Source organism: Microtus oregoni, unplaced genomic scaffold, assembly GCF_018167655.1.
Source record: "Microtus oregoni isolate MIOR12 unplaced genomic scaffold, Mior012 000018F_ref0000195, whole genome shotgun sequence".
Lineage (NCBI taxonomy): Eukaryota > Metazoa > Chordata > Mammalia > Rodentia > Cricetidae > Microtus > Microtus oregoni.
The window spans coordinates 1469783-1484990 of record NW_024543077.1 but is presented as its reverse complement, the minus strand read 5'-3'; the positions used below and the strand labels follow the sequence as shown (position 1 = coordinate 1484990).

The 15208-nt window shown below is 44.0% G+C and overlaps 1 protein-coding gene across 4 annotated transcripts in view; it reads right to left on the bottom strand.

Moving 5' to 3' along the window:
- Positions 1 to 12040: 12040 nt before the first annotated feature.
- LOC121458901 (serine/threonine-protein kinase PAK 1) overlaps positions 12041 to 15208 on the bottom strand; it is a 79439-nt gene continuing 76271 nt past the window's right edge. For all 4 annotated transcript variants that reach the window (XM_041668275.1, XM_041668276.1, XM_041668273.1 and 1 more), the window contains exon 15: positions 12041 to 13331. In XM_041668275.1, coding sequence (XP_041524209.1) covers positions 13245 to 13331 — 87 coding nt within the window. In that variant the 3' untranslated portion in view covers positions 12041 to 13244. The remainder of the gene's footprint in view (positions 13332 to 15208) is intronic.

The window sequence follows — 15208 nt, the reverse complement described above, 5'->3', positions numbered from 1 at the left end:
CTTTCTCAGTACAGAGCTGCCTCCTCTGCTAAAATGGCTACTCAAGCTATAACTACCACCTCAAATTCCAACTAGCAGGAAACAGAAGAACAAAGGAGCGAATGCAGCCTTCCTTTAAAGATTCTTAGAGACAGTAAAAAGGGGAGCAGGCAGATACTGAGGAAATAGTTACTAAATTTTCTCAGGGTAGTAAGATTTAGAGTGCTGTTCTTGGGCTGCATCGTGGCTCAGCAAGTAAAGGCAGCTGCCACCAAGCCTAACGACCTGAGTTTGACACCCAGTGTCCACATGATAGGAGAATGCCAACTCCACACATGTCTCCTGCCACTCCTGTGCTGTGGCACACAGCATACACACACAATACAAATAAAATGTATTTTAAAAAGTTAAGGAACGTTGTTCTCATACCAAAGAGCTTTCAAGAAACACCAAATTCAAGTGGGGTGGGAGGAAACAACACAAATATTTAAAAACAAACAAGAACAGTCATGAGGAAAACAGATAATATGATATAATAATATTAGAGATGTTATAAAGTCATGAAAGATCTGCTGCTAGGCAACACCCTCGACTCCTGAAAAGCTCCAGCCATGTTCTGCTTGGTTTATGAATATCGCTCTGTGCCTGTACTGAAGAATATCTAGGGGTCTGGCAATGTCTTGGTGATCAAGACTGCTTGCAGCTCTTTCAGAGGAAGAACCCACACAGGGAAGGCTCACAACTACCTACACCTACAACTCCAGGAGACCTGACATCCTCTTCCGGTTTCTGGGGGTACCTACTCACATGCATACACACACACACACACATACGAATAAACCTTTATAAACAAAACAGACAAACAAGCAAAATCCCTAGTCTGATCTTTTAACTTGATCAAAACAGAGTAGCAACAATTACAGTGACCCTTCCAGCTTAACTGACTAAAAGCTAAGGAAAATTAAAATAACAGTTTTCAAATATTGGAAAATAGTCAGTGATAATAAAGAATACCCAAGAGAGGGAAAACAATGGAAGTATTGTTAATAACTCATTTATAATATGTATAGATAGAGTTATGAGGTCAAAGTACCAAGAAAGAGAATTTAGGTAGCCTCCCAAAATTATGCAGATAAAAAGGATTTAGAGAGAAGAACGTGTTCAACTCCCCAGTCTACAGCTGAATGCTGATAACTTTCCCTGGAAGAATGAGGATGATTAAAAGCAACCCAACCAACCACCTGACCCTAGATGCATCAGTCCCAATGCAAAAACAAAGAAATACAAAACCCCCAAAACAATGCTGTGAGCATTGCAGCTCAGATGCAAAGGTGTCCTGGCAGTCGGGAGACAAGGAATGCCACAAAGTCACTGTAGGCCTAGCAGGGAAAGGTTTCCCCAGGCGGGGAGGGTTTCCCAGACAAGTTGTTACAGCTCCGCTCTGCTGGCGGAAACTTCCCCAACCAAAGTGTTCTACAGTTCTGCTCGGCTCGGCTCCAGGGAAAACTGTTACAGCGGGGCTCCTCACTGGCAAAAATGTCACACTGCACTGCAGACCTTACTCAAGGGATTTGTTGGGAAGGAAGAATCCAGGAGGGTGAGGAGCAGCAGCAAACTGAACAGGGTTCCTTGGGAGTGAAGCGTTCTAGGTTGGCCTTTTGTGGTCTGACCCTGGAGCAAACTCGGGGATTGGTGGGTTTTCAAACCCTGGTCCTGGGGTCAAGTCAGGGGCAGGGTGTTTTTCCTTGGCGCTTTTCACCCTACAAGTGCAACTCCTCCAAAATGAACAATTCACAAAGCAATGGCCTCCAGTGAGAGTGAATTAGACAAAATCCCAGATAATTCAAAAGAATGATTGTAAGTATATCTAAAGAAAACAAAGAAGACACAGATTTCTGAATGAATTCCTAAAGAACACGAACAAGTGAATGAAATAAGAAATTCAACATAGGACGTGGAAATGGAACCCAACAGAGATATAGGAACACTGACGAGAAGCCAAGCTGCAGTAATGGCAGTGAGAAACCCACTAGCTGAACAACAGCTCCAGATGGGCCTAAGGGTTGGCACAGTCAGGAAAAGCAGGCTCGCCTGGGGACCCGAGTGTGAAGCTTCAGCACCATGTAAAAAGCTGGGCATGTGTGCTTGTAATGACAGCATTGGTGAGGACCTACCAAAAAGAGTGAGCTCCGAGCTCAGTAAGAGATCCTGTTCTAAAGCAGTAAAGGGGTAGAAGGTGTCTGGGGTCTCGCTCTGGCCCATGTATGTGCACTGTATGATTGTGCACTGCACACAATACATAATGAAAGACCGGGTTATGGAGGCATGTGATGGTCCCCTTCGGTAAGGCATGTAAATTAAGGTTAGGAACCTTGGAATGAGGAAATGCCTTGTGTAACAATCAATAAATACACTTTTGTACAGCTCTTCTGGGTCCAGTTTAGTCCATCAGAAGAAGCTGGACCTTTTTGCTGACATAGAGGTCTAAAAGAACATACAAATATAAAGAAGGTATCCATCAAGGGATAGAAAAAGTCTTAGCCATGGATTCCTTTCAAAGCCTTGTGTTGCTGGAGGCTGCCCCCCCCCCCCCCCCCCCCCCCCCGTGGTAAAACAGAAAGTAGACCAGAGCTTGAAGACAATGAAGCGCAATTGGAGCGTCCAGACAGTGACAAAGACAAAGACACTACAACAGAACATTCATGGGACACTAGGAGGAAATCTGTGAACGTGGACATAAAGAAGGACACTTTCCTGCTCAAAGCAAATGAAGCATTTTCATCAAAATCATGGCAGAAAATATCTGGGTACAGGAAGAATTTGGAACACCAAGCAGACAATACCAGAGATGAACCTCCTCAAATTACAGTTAAAATACTACATAAACAGGACAAAGACAGCATCCGAAAGCTGCACTAGAGAAACACAAAGCTGCATCTGAGGTGTAGTCACCAAAACAGCAAACTTGTCCACAGTGACTTTTATCTGGCGCCCTCTCCTGGCCTGTAGGCACACACACATGCTGGCAGAACACTACATACATAAAATATAAACACGTCTTTAAAAAACAAGTCAAGAGGGCTCAGAAGGATGCATTTCAAGTTCTAAGAGACACCAACTGCGATTCAGATCACTATAGCACCCAAACTGTAAGGTCTGAAGGGAAAACAAAAGTTTTCATGATTGGGGGGAAAAAAAAAACAAGCTAAAGCAATTCATGGCCATGAAGCGAGCTCTACAAAAGATACTTGGAGGAATCCTTCAAACCTACAAGAAAGATAAACACACCCACGAGGACACAAGAAATAACATTAGTATAGTTAAGCAAATGAGGAGCAGGAAGACATCAAACACTGCAAGACTACAGCCAATGAAGTAACAATTAATACACACATTCCAACAGTAAACTCTGAGTGTTAATGTCTCGGTTCTCTACTCGGAAGATGGACTAGTGGGCTGGATTCAAAAGCAGGATCCATCTATTCCCCGTCACTAAAAACAAGGGACTCCTGGGGTGAAGAACAGAAAAACCCGTTCCTGAGAAACGAGCAGCTCTCACCATCCTCATATTTGACAAAACAGATTTGAAACGAAAATTACTCAGAAGAGGTTAAAATTTTCACTGCGTAATTAACAGAACAATCCATTATGAGGGCATCACAATTTTAAATAGACGGTCACCAAACGCAGGTGCACCCACTTTTAGAGAACACATACTACGAGTTGTAAATTCATCTCAAACTCGATAACAGACAGTGACTATTAGCTGGCTCTTACCGATACAGATAATGTGACCCAAAATAGAGAAACATCTGAATTAAGTAACGTCACGGGCCTAACACTCTAGCTAAACTGCAGGGCGTTCTATCCAAACACTTCAGGATGCACTTTCTTCTTAGCAGCCCATTCTCTAAAATAGGTAATATAATAGATACAAATCAAATCATAACAAATATAGGAAAACACTGGGAACATTGACAGCGTGCAAACTGTCGTCCTTCCGAAAGCAATCTACACAGCCATTGAAACCCCTCCCTCATAATTCCAACACACTTATTCACAGAGACTCAGACAACAATCTTAAGACTCATATGGGAGCACAGAAGATCCGATGTAAACAAAGCAACCTTGAGAAAGAAGAACCTTTCTCTTGACTTACTCTTCTAGTCGGGTCCTATACGGACATCCTTGTCTCGCGGTGTTCTCTCTGATTTCGAGTCATAGTACAGGTCAGCCATAGCAATAAAAATTGCATAGTGCAGACACAGAAACAGTCGCATTGATCTACAGAATAGGACAAGGACCCAGTTATAAGCCCACACAGCTACAGACAACTGGTTTCTGACAAAGATGCTAAAAACATACGCTGAAAGAAAAGAGCTTCTTCATAAATGGTGACGGCAAAGCTGAGTATCTACGTGTAGAAGGACAGAACTCAATACTATTCTCTCACTCTGCAGAAAAACTAACTCTAAATCTTAGCGTAAGACCCAAACTCTGAAACTGCTAAGAGAAAAAGTACAATTAGTAGATAGCCAAGCACCAGTGTTTCCTTTGTTGAAACAGAAAGGGGAAAAGAGCTGGGGATGTGATTCAGGGGTAGAGACATCCTCAGCATGTGAAAGGCCAGCTACTCTATGCGACACACAAACCCAGAAAGAAATAGAAATGGATCTTTAAAAGAGGTGGACTTGATTGGTGAAGAATTAGGGCCAAATAAGGCATTCTACTCTACTAAAGGACCGACCCAATAAATATAAGACCAAAAAAAAAAAAAAGCATTATTGGATACAAAAAAAGAACATGATGATGAAAAAATAATTTTTAAATTGTTTTCAGTTCACATGCACTTAATCACATAGTCTCCAAAGGAGAAATAAACATAGCTACAGTTACACTGTGTAGGAGACTTAACAAACCTATAAAGGACAAAATGAACAGACAAAAACAAAACTGTATGTGGGCCGGCGAGATGGTACAGAGGGCGAAAGTTCTTGCCATGCAAGTGGATGATCTGAGTTCCCTCCTCGGAACCCATGGTGGAAGCAGGGAACTCTCAAAAGTTGCCCTCTGACCTCTACACGTGAGCCATAGCACATACGTACCTGTAATCACACAATCATGTGTGTATACACATATACACAGAAGGAAGAATTTCTTCAGACGTGTATAGACAAGATTACAACAAACTAGCCTTAATAACATTTATAGAACAAGATATTCAGCTAAGAACACAATTCATAAGAATTTCGTTTTTAACAATTTCAGTGATCACATGTAAAAAGGGACTAGATGGGAGGATAGCTCAGCAATAGAATACTCGTATATTTGTGAAGCCCTGGATTCGGTCCCCAGGACAGAAAAAAAAAAATGAAGTTATCATCATCATGTAAGTGGCTTTAAAGAATTGCTGTCTTAAGAGCGTAGCTTTTTCTAGAGGCCAGATTTAGTATATTTTGCAGCTATAAAAAAACAAATGCAAACACTCCATGCTAACACCAATGCTATCTATACACAACCCCGGGGAGGAGTCAGTGAGAACATACAGAGGCCGCAATGACGGCTGAGCCTTTCAGTGGATAAAAGGGTCGTCTGTCCCCTTTATCGAGGCCTTTGCAAAGGTGCGCACAATGGATGAGCCATTTGATGCTCCTCGTCCTTGGATTTGTCTGTGCAGCTCCACTCTTTGCTCATCTCTTCACCTCACGCATCAAGAAAAGATTTTATCAGCCGGGCGGTGGTGGCGCACGCCTTTAATCCCAGCACTCGGGAGGCAGAGGCAGGCGGATCTCTGTGAGTTCGAGACCAGCCTGGTCTACAAGAGCTAGTTCCAGGACAGGCTCCAAAACCACAGAGAAACCCTGTCTCAAAAAACCAAAAAAAAAAAAAAAAAAAAAAAAGAAAAGATTTTATCTTTAAAAAAAAAAAAACTTATTTCCAAATGGCCTGTGCCCCCAGATTGCTTTCAGAAACCAAAATGTTTTGGTTTTGGTTTTTTAACAAAAGAGAAATGTATCCATGAATCCGTAAGAAACAGACAACTAGAATACTTTACATTTGGGAATTAAAGACATTTACAAAAAAATCACTAGTCAACACAAAATAATCACAATGGAAATGAGAAATTAGTTGAGGAAATCACGTGTGTGTGTGTGTGTGTGTGTGTGTGTGTGTGTGTGTTTATATCTCGGCGTGGCTAGTTGCAAATACTGGAAAATCTAATGGCAGATGTGAGCAATGGCTTTGTGGTGAAAGAATGGTGAACTGAACACCAAATAAGACAGCTTTTTTACTCAGAATCCTGACCGCTAGCGATTCAACGAGCCCACAGAGCCTTGAGTGTATGCACTAGTCAGGGTAGCTGAGTTCTCACCAAACACTAATACTAAGCAGGGGATCGGTGAATCTGTTTCCACCCTAGGCCTTTTTGCTCATTCATGCCAACAGCCTGAAGAACGCTCCACTCAGATGCCTTACAGGTACTTCAAGATAAACAATGTGTCAGACTCAACCGTGAATCACCCCCCTCCCCCCACCAAATCTATTCCTCTCAAAGCCGGTCCGATCTCTGTCTAAGGGACAGTTGCACTGAGTGTGGGCATGCCTCTTGCCACAACCAGAGGGATGAAGGAAGCGTTGGCGGGCCGCTCAGGACTGGGATTCTCAGATGGGACACAACCCTGCGAGGACTTCGAGGTGGACCGCCCTAGGCTGCAGAGCTCGGCCCCTGTCCCCTGACTCCTTCCTTGGAAAGTGGCCGGTAGGCAGATCTCACTTGCTGGGCCATGTGAGTTTGGCTGAGGGCTGTAAACCTACGGTAACTTCCTGTTTGGGGATGTTTGGGAGTTCCACAGAAAGGGGCACGCTACTTACGGTGACTTTCCAACGCCTCACGCTAATCTGTATTTCACACCTGGGAAGACAAGCAAGCGGCTCTCAAAATGGAGGACCCGCAGGGCGAGCGGCTGACCTCAGGGCACAGGCGCGGGGGCGGGGCCACTCGCCATGGGGGCGGGGCCATTCGCCATGAGGGCGTGGTCGCTCTTGCACAGGGCTGCTGCCTGGGAAAACCAAGCCAGGCTAGCCTTAGGACCAGGCCCTGTGGGTGGTTGGCTGTTGTTGGGTGATGCTTGGGGTTAGAATTTATTTCCTCGGGGCAGTATGTTTTAATTGCGTCTTCTAAGGGAAACACTCTCTGATTTATTATGATGTGTATAATAATAAACTTAGTTCTTATTGCTTGCTTAATTCATGGTGGCTATATTTTGTAGCGAAATTATTCAGAGCGCTCCTTAATTCTCTTATTGGCCCCCTTAAAGGAAAATAAGCAAACCTGTTTCAGATATGACACTGGGCCATTTTACCTTTGGGCTTATTTATTTAAGTATTAGGCTGTGTGTACGTGTGTGTGTGTCTACATCTATCAGAATGGTCAGAAACACTTACAGATACAGAGGCTAAAAAACGGATCTCTGGTGTTTTCCCCTGTTACTCTGGCTGTATTCCTTTAAGACAAGGTCTCTCACTGCATTAGAAACACTGGCTGCACCTTGGCTGTCCTCAATGGTGTGTTGCTGTATAGACTTCAAACTCTGTAAACTGCAGATTAAATCCATTCTCTTTCCTGTCAGATTGGTTCCATCTCCCGTGGCTCTAAACGAGGTCTGAACCCAGCGTCACAACCTTGGTACCCCCCTTTCCTTCGTAGTCTGGCACAGAGAGGAAATTTAGCTTAGCTTGCGGTAATACTTTAGTCCTCCCCTCTCCATTTCTTATATTTCGAACTCCACTAGCCCCCCAAATTCTCAGTGTGCATCGCCCAGTTAAGAGATCAAATTACTCACACTCCCTAAAGCCTCCCAAGGAGCAGGCCATGCTGATCTTCTAACAACACTGACTAGGCTTAGCACGAACCCCGGAAGTTAAAGTTGAGCCTTCTTAACGTGGATTCTGTCCCTTTCCCCATCCTTATTCTCTTCCTCCATTCCCACTTCCGCTGTCTCCCAGCAACCCCAGGCGTCTTGAACTGATCTCCCTTTTCTTTCTCATTTAGTTTATATTCATAACCATGAACTTAATTCTACAATCCAGCTAGACTGGGAGGGGAACGAGGAAACTGGAACCCGAAGAACTTTGGTGAAAGCAAAGATTGCGGAATATTTCGAGCAGATGGAATGGGGGCGTTGTCCTGAGCTATAGAAAGTACGGTCTGGTGGTTAAGATGCCTACAAGTCAGAAATTAGAGTTGTCCACAGTTGACAATGGTGACCTTCCTGCTGGTCTTGATCTTGCACCCAAAATGTCCATGACTTCTGCATTACTCATGCCTTCGTTCACCTCCCCAAAGTCCATATATTTTCCATCTAGTCCTTGTTGGTGGAGGTTCCTGTCCCGCCTGGTCCCGTAATAAACACACAGAAACTATATCGTTTGCAATAATGTTTGGCCAATAGCTTAAGCGTATTTCTGGCTAACTCTTATATCCTAAACTAACCCATCTCCGTTGATCTGTGCCTCACCACGAGTGTTTTTAGTTTCATGTCGACGTTAAGGTCTATCTACTTCAAACAGTTGGGGGGCACGGTCACAAACATGAAAACACCAGCACGCATTTAAACTTTTGCAGTGGTACATGCTCCCCTTGGCTTAGAGACCCCTCAGCCAAATATGTTGGTCATTTTAAAACTGCTGCCACTTCTCCAAGTTCCTTGTGGTTTGAAGCTGAGTGCAGGAGTTCTCCAAACCAGCTGTGACTTCATTGTTGGAAGAGCAGTTTCGCTCTTTAGCTCTTGGACTAAGGATGAATAAACAGTCAAGGCTGTCTTAAGTGGCATTTGTCTAAATCAACTCGGGAAAGGTGGTATGAAGAAAGGGATATGCTTGTGAGTGCATACACCACCGATCTTGTACCAGCTTCTGATTTCTTTTTCTTGGCAGCCTGCCGGCTGAGCCCTGGTGCCAGGCCCTACCCAACCACCCAGCAGTGATGCATCAAGCCCCAATCTTGGGCAACGCTTTTGTTAGGCACGCACAGTGTTCCTGTTTGACAAGTCACCTGCTCTTGTTAAAAAAAAAAAAAACAACAAACTTTTATTCCTTTCTTAATTTCCTTTATCGTGTGATTTGGAACACATGTCAGTAGGCTGCATAAATGTCTTTACCTGGGGAGCAGATTACTGACTCTGAATCTTTTATTTTTTTTTTATGTGTATGTGTATGTCTGTGTGAGTGTATGCCACATGTGTGTGCGCCTACGGAGGCCAAAAGACAGAGTCGGATCCTGGTACTGGGAAACAAAGTTAGGTTCTCTGCAAGAGCTCTTAACTGCTGACCCATCTCCCCAGCTCCCACAATTTCCTTTTACCTGCAAGAACATTAAAATCAATTCTTTTGATTTTGCTTTGCTCCTGGCTGTGTGTCCTGGAACTCGCTTTGTAGACCAAGTTGGCCTTGAAGTCACAGAGATCCACCTGCTTCTGCCTCCTGACGGCTGGGATTAAAAGTGTGTGCACCACAAATGCCCTGCCATTCTTTGCTTTTAACACAATTGTAATAAAGAAACTTGAACTCCAAGTCTAAGAGACACGAGATATGAACGCTAGGTATTATCACTTAGCAACTCAGCCAGGAAAAGAGGAGTTTCAGTTTTCTTCTGCTGCTTTAACAGTCTTGTCAAGCAGCTGTGACTAGACACAATTTATTATTTTGGTTTGGTTTTTGAGACCATATTAAAACGTAGCTCAAGCTGTTCTCCTGCATGTCTCTCAAGGGCTGGGATTACAGGCCTTTAATGCCACGCCTAGTCAAACACAAGTTTTGGCCAGTGTTTAAGTGATTGTTGATTTTATGATAAGAAACCAGCGTTGACCAAAATGCTAAAGTATAACTTAGACTCCCAGATATAGATTCTTATGTAAGGCTCCTATTTTAGTGCCAGTGAAAGTCAGAATTAGCACAGTCTTCTGACAAACCAGGTCACTTCAAGCATTACAACATAGGACTGCAATTGTCATGTTCCAGGGATTGTACCCAATATTATACAAAAATTTTTTTAGTTCCTCAGAAACTCAGAGGTAGACACTATTATTATACCTACTTTACAGATCCAGAAGTTGAAGTTTAGGTGACTTAAGTAGTATATCCAAGGGCATATATATTGTGGGTGAGCCAGGACGAAACATACTCAATTAATTTTTTACATTATTGCTACTTGTTTCCTCTAGAGCTGGGGTTCTCAACCTGAGTCTAAGTTATAACTCCTAACAGTAGCAACATTACAATTAGCAAGTAGCAATGAAAATCATTTTAAGGCTGGGGGTCACCACACCATGAGGACAGCAACTTAGGAATGTTGAGAATCATTCTTTAGATTTTGTTCTCTAGGGTGGAGGTGAATTTCTATCAACCACCAGTGAGCCTGGGAGAGGGCTCTGAGTACTGTGTGAAACACAACCCTGGACACCTTGACTGTGCCTTGAGGCCAGACAGCGGAGCAGGAACATCAAGCCAGGGTATGCCTAGACTTTAGCCGGCCAACTGTTGCTGCATCCGGCCTCCTCAGTTATCTCCTTCAACTTCAGGCTGAGTCTGAGGTCTTCTTAACTAAGCCGGAATATTGAACTCAGCACCCCCAGTTCTTAGGCTAGACCTATATATAACTGCAAAGCTCCTAAAAACAGCCTTGAGGGGGAGGGAGGAAAACCAACCTGGCAGGACGAGCTGCTGTGGAATACATTTGTAGTTTGTGAAAGTGTAGACACATATGATTTCTTTTTTTTCCTTTTTTTTTTTTTATTGAGAAAAGGAAAAAAAAAGTTTCCGCCTCCTCCCAGCCTCCCATTTCCCTCCCCCTCCTCCCACCTTACTCCCCCTCCCCACACTCCTCTCCCCCTCCCTCTCCAGTCCAAAGAGCAGTCAGGGTTCCCTGCCCTGTGGAAAGTCCAAGGTCCTCCCCTCTCCGTCCATATCTAGGAAGGTGAACATCCAAACTGGCTAGGCTCCCACAAAGCCAGAACATGAAGTAGGATCAAAACCCCGTGCCATTGTCCTTGGCTTCTCATCGGCCCTCATTGTTCGCCATGTTCAGAGAGTCCGGTTTTATCCCATGCTTTTTCAGTCACAGTCCAGCTGGCCTTGGTGATCCCAATAGATCAGCCCCACTGTCTCAGTGGATGGGTGCACCCCTCGTGGTCCTGACTTCCTTGCTCATCTTCTCCCTCCTTCTGTTCCTCATTGGGACCTTGGGAGCTCAGTCCAGTGCTCCAGTGTGGGTCTCTGTCTCTATCTCCATCCATCACCAGATGAAGGTTCTATGGTGATATGCAAGATATTCGTCAGTATTGCTATAGGATAGGGTCATTTCAGGTTCCCTATCCTTAGCTGCCCAAGGAACTAACTAGGGACATCGCCTTGGGCTCCTGGGAGCCACTCTAGGTTCAAGTCTCTTGCCAACCCTAAGGTGGCTCCCTTAACTAAGAATTGTGCTTCCGTGCTCCCCTATCTAACCTTCCTTTATCCCAATCATCCTGTTTCCCCAAGTCCCCCCCATCCTCCCCTTCTCACTTTTCTCTTCCTATCTCCCCTTACAACCATCCCACCCCACCCCCAAGATCCCAATTTTCTCCCCGGCAATTTTGTCTACTTCCCATAGCCAAGAGGATAACGATATGTTTTTCCTTGGGTTCAACACATATGATTTCACCCAAGCATGTCCTGGTTACCACCAGAGAGGAGGCTAGAATGAGGGAACAGCAAGATGGAGACGGTCCTAGGGTCCTAGGCGTGCTCTGTTTCTTACATGGGCACCGAAGACATGCGTGTTTACAATAATTCTTTAAACAATGCACATTTTATCGTGATTGTTTCGTTTTGGCCAAGTTCTTTAGTGTATATATCTAAACTAAAATGTTTTTAGAAAGAAAAGACAAATGGGAGTCTATGACTGCAAAGGGGTATCCTATCTGCAACTGACTTCCAAAGGGTTCATGAGAAATCGGTATTATTTCATGAGAGGTGGGGGAAGCAGAAACAGGAGAAGGGGAAAAGACAGACTCCACGTAGCGTACTTTCATTTCCTTTTATTGAAGGAAACAGAAACGTGTGCTGCTGAGGCAGGCGCACCTCTGAGCAGGACAAAGTCGTCAGCGGGGCTGACACGACAAGCCACAATGCTGGCCAAGCATCCTACCACAGTGGGAGAACCAAATCCACAAAGGAAGCGGGAGGTAGCAAATATCCCCAACACCCAGAGTAAAGCATGTCCGTTTGCAGAGAGCTTGGTCATGCATTTAAAAAGAGGGTCCCTTTATCGCTAGGAGCACAACATCTCAGATTTAGAGACCTTTTCTTTCGACCTAAATAGTGAAGCTACCAAACGATCTGAGTTTCGTCTTTCAGCTCCCTATCCCAGGTAGAAACGGAGGCTGAGACCTTGAAATAGCGCACGGGCCTAGCTCGACAGGTGCTGAAGCCCGGCCATATGCTAAAAGTAGCTGCGCTGTCCCTCTGCTTTCTTGCACTGTCTCGCTCGACTTGTGCTCTAGGAAATCTCTCGATGCTATAAATAAGATTCATAACAGAATGCAGGCAGCGGCCTAGGGGATGCAGGGAATCAAAAGCTGCTACAGAGCTAAGACCACTTCACTAGAAATAGCACAGGGGATACTACTGCGCCAAGGTTCTCCCGAACAGCTGCTAGAAGCACACACAAAGAAAAACACGGTAGCTCTCCCATGTCGGGGTGGGCTGCACCAATGTCACGGTTCACATCCCTGGCAGAACATCAGGCCCCACGGCATTTCCAAAGCTGTTACGGTTTTCCAATACAACGAGGTGTTTGGGCAATTTGGTCACAGAAAGAAGGCGCTAAAGAAATTTCGACTGATCGCAAATTGATAATGCTATCAAACCATAAATTTATACAGCCAAGAACTGATTGTGAGGGGTGAGGAATGGGATGGTTGAGATTTCTGTTTCGTAGAAACAGGTTTATTCAGGTAAACCCCTGCTCATAAGTCACCTCCCGCACGCCCACGAATTGGAAGGGAAGTCCTGTTTAGAAATGGCCATTGCTGGATTAGCTGGTCACCCAGCTGCAGTTCTCTTCAGTGCAACACACACGGTGTCCAAGGTCGAAGTCACGAGAGCACTAGATCAGGAAATGGGAGAAGCGAGGCAAGGGGGGGGAGGACACGAGGGTCGGAGTTCCTGAAACGAGTGTTTCTTTCCTAGAAGGCTTGGCACGATGATGCTGGGGTGGACGTGGTTCAGTGGCTGTTCTTGGTGGCCTCCTTGGCTGCAGCAATCAGGGGGGTGAGGCTCGAGAGGGGCTTGGCAATCTTCAGAAACTGGTGCTAGGAGAAGAAAGAGCAGAGAGAGTCTGATTATTTACCATTCTCACTCAGCAGCCATTTGAAGAGAGCAAGGGCAGCCATGTCAGATCGTCCTCAAACTGAAGGAAGAAAACATATTTTACTCTGTATGTGTGTGTGTGTGTGGACGTCAAAGGACAACTCTCAGGAATCAATTCTTTTCACAATTACAGGAACAGGGGAAGGGATCTCAGGTTGTCAGACTTGGCAGCAGGTACCAGGATACCCAGTAAGCTATCTCACTGACTAAGCATACAAATTTACTTATAATAGTTAATGCCTGCAAAAAAAAAAAAAACTATACAGAATATTAACACAGTAATTGACACACTGAAAGCAAGATGAATCCATAGACCTCTTTTTTTTTTTTGTTTTTTGTTTTTGTTTTGTGAGACAGGGTTGTCTCTGTGTAACAGCCCTGGCTGTCCTGGACTGTAATCTATAGATCACGCTGGCCTCAAACTCACAGTGATCTGCCCGCCTCTGCTGGGATCAAGAGTGTAAACCACCTCGCCTGGCTCTGTACCATAGACATTTTGAGTGAAAGAAGACAAAAGTTCATTTCGTATGATTTTGTTTGTTCCTAAGTAAAACTAAACTATTGCAATACAGAGTAACTATTATTTCTGGGAAAGACACTGAGGGTTAGTCCTAACATGACAACCTTAGCCTTCAGCTGGGAATACAAGCATGCACCACATAGGACTCTTTGTCAAAGCCTTGACTCCAGCAAGGCTAAGTGTTCAGTAAGAATTTCAATAGTTTGGTGCTTTCCAAAATTACTTTCACTGAAACAGACTTTGAGTCATACTTTTATTTAAAAAGAGAAAATATCCTATGAAAATGTTACAGAAAACAATTCTTTATGTAACCACTTACCTAAAACGGTGGGTTGTTTATGTTTTGTTTTCTACAATTATCTTGAGGATGCAGACTGTTTCTTCCATTTGATAATAAATATCAGAGCTACGTTTCCTTTTCTGAGCAAATGTGATGTTTATAATTATTGAACATTATCTGGCTCTTCTAACATGTTTATAATAACTTTAGTATTATTATATATGTGTACAGACACACAGAGACTTTACGTATACATTCATTGCTGGAGGTTGATTCAACTTATTGGGGCAGATACAGGAGTTATAGGGGAACTGAGAACCAGAATGATCTGGGCTGAAGCCTAAAGCTACGGCTCCCATACTGGGGTTCTATATGTTTCTGTCTCATCCTATATATTTCTGTCTGTATGTATATTTTCACAGGAGAAACAGGTGTGAAACTTCATGACTGAGGATCCTGAAAAGTCTAGGTTGTGAATATTTACCAGATAACACTGATGTTAAGGAGCTACGGATGAAGTCCTATTTTTCTAAGTCTTCTGAAGAAAGAAAGCAGCGCCCTCCAATACTCAACTAGGAAGCCTCCATTTACTTCTCTCAACAAAATAAACTAGGTAAGCCCTATAAACCTTCCAGCTGACATGTTCTGAGTCTATAGAAGCAATGACCAAGAGCATATACACTTGGGAGACAGACAGACATACTGAAACACTGTATCTGTTTGTCAACGGTATAATCACACAAAAGTTATTACATGTAAATTTCCTCACTTGCAAAAATGGGAATAACCAATCCTCTAACTCACAGGGTTGCCGTACAGAATGTACCTGCTGTACCAGGAAGAAACTCTAGAGGGCGCTTTCAAGGGCTACAATTGGGTACCTAATTAAGAATGTTTCCAATGACCACAGACTTAGTACAGAGTTGATACGTTTCCCAAGGCCTATGGCTTCCAGCACACAAGTCACATGAAAGGCAAAAAGGACTCTACATTGTACCATGTGTTGAAGGAGCCTTTTA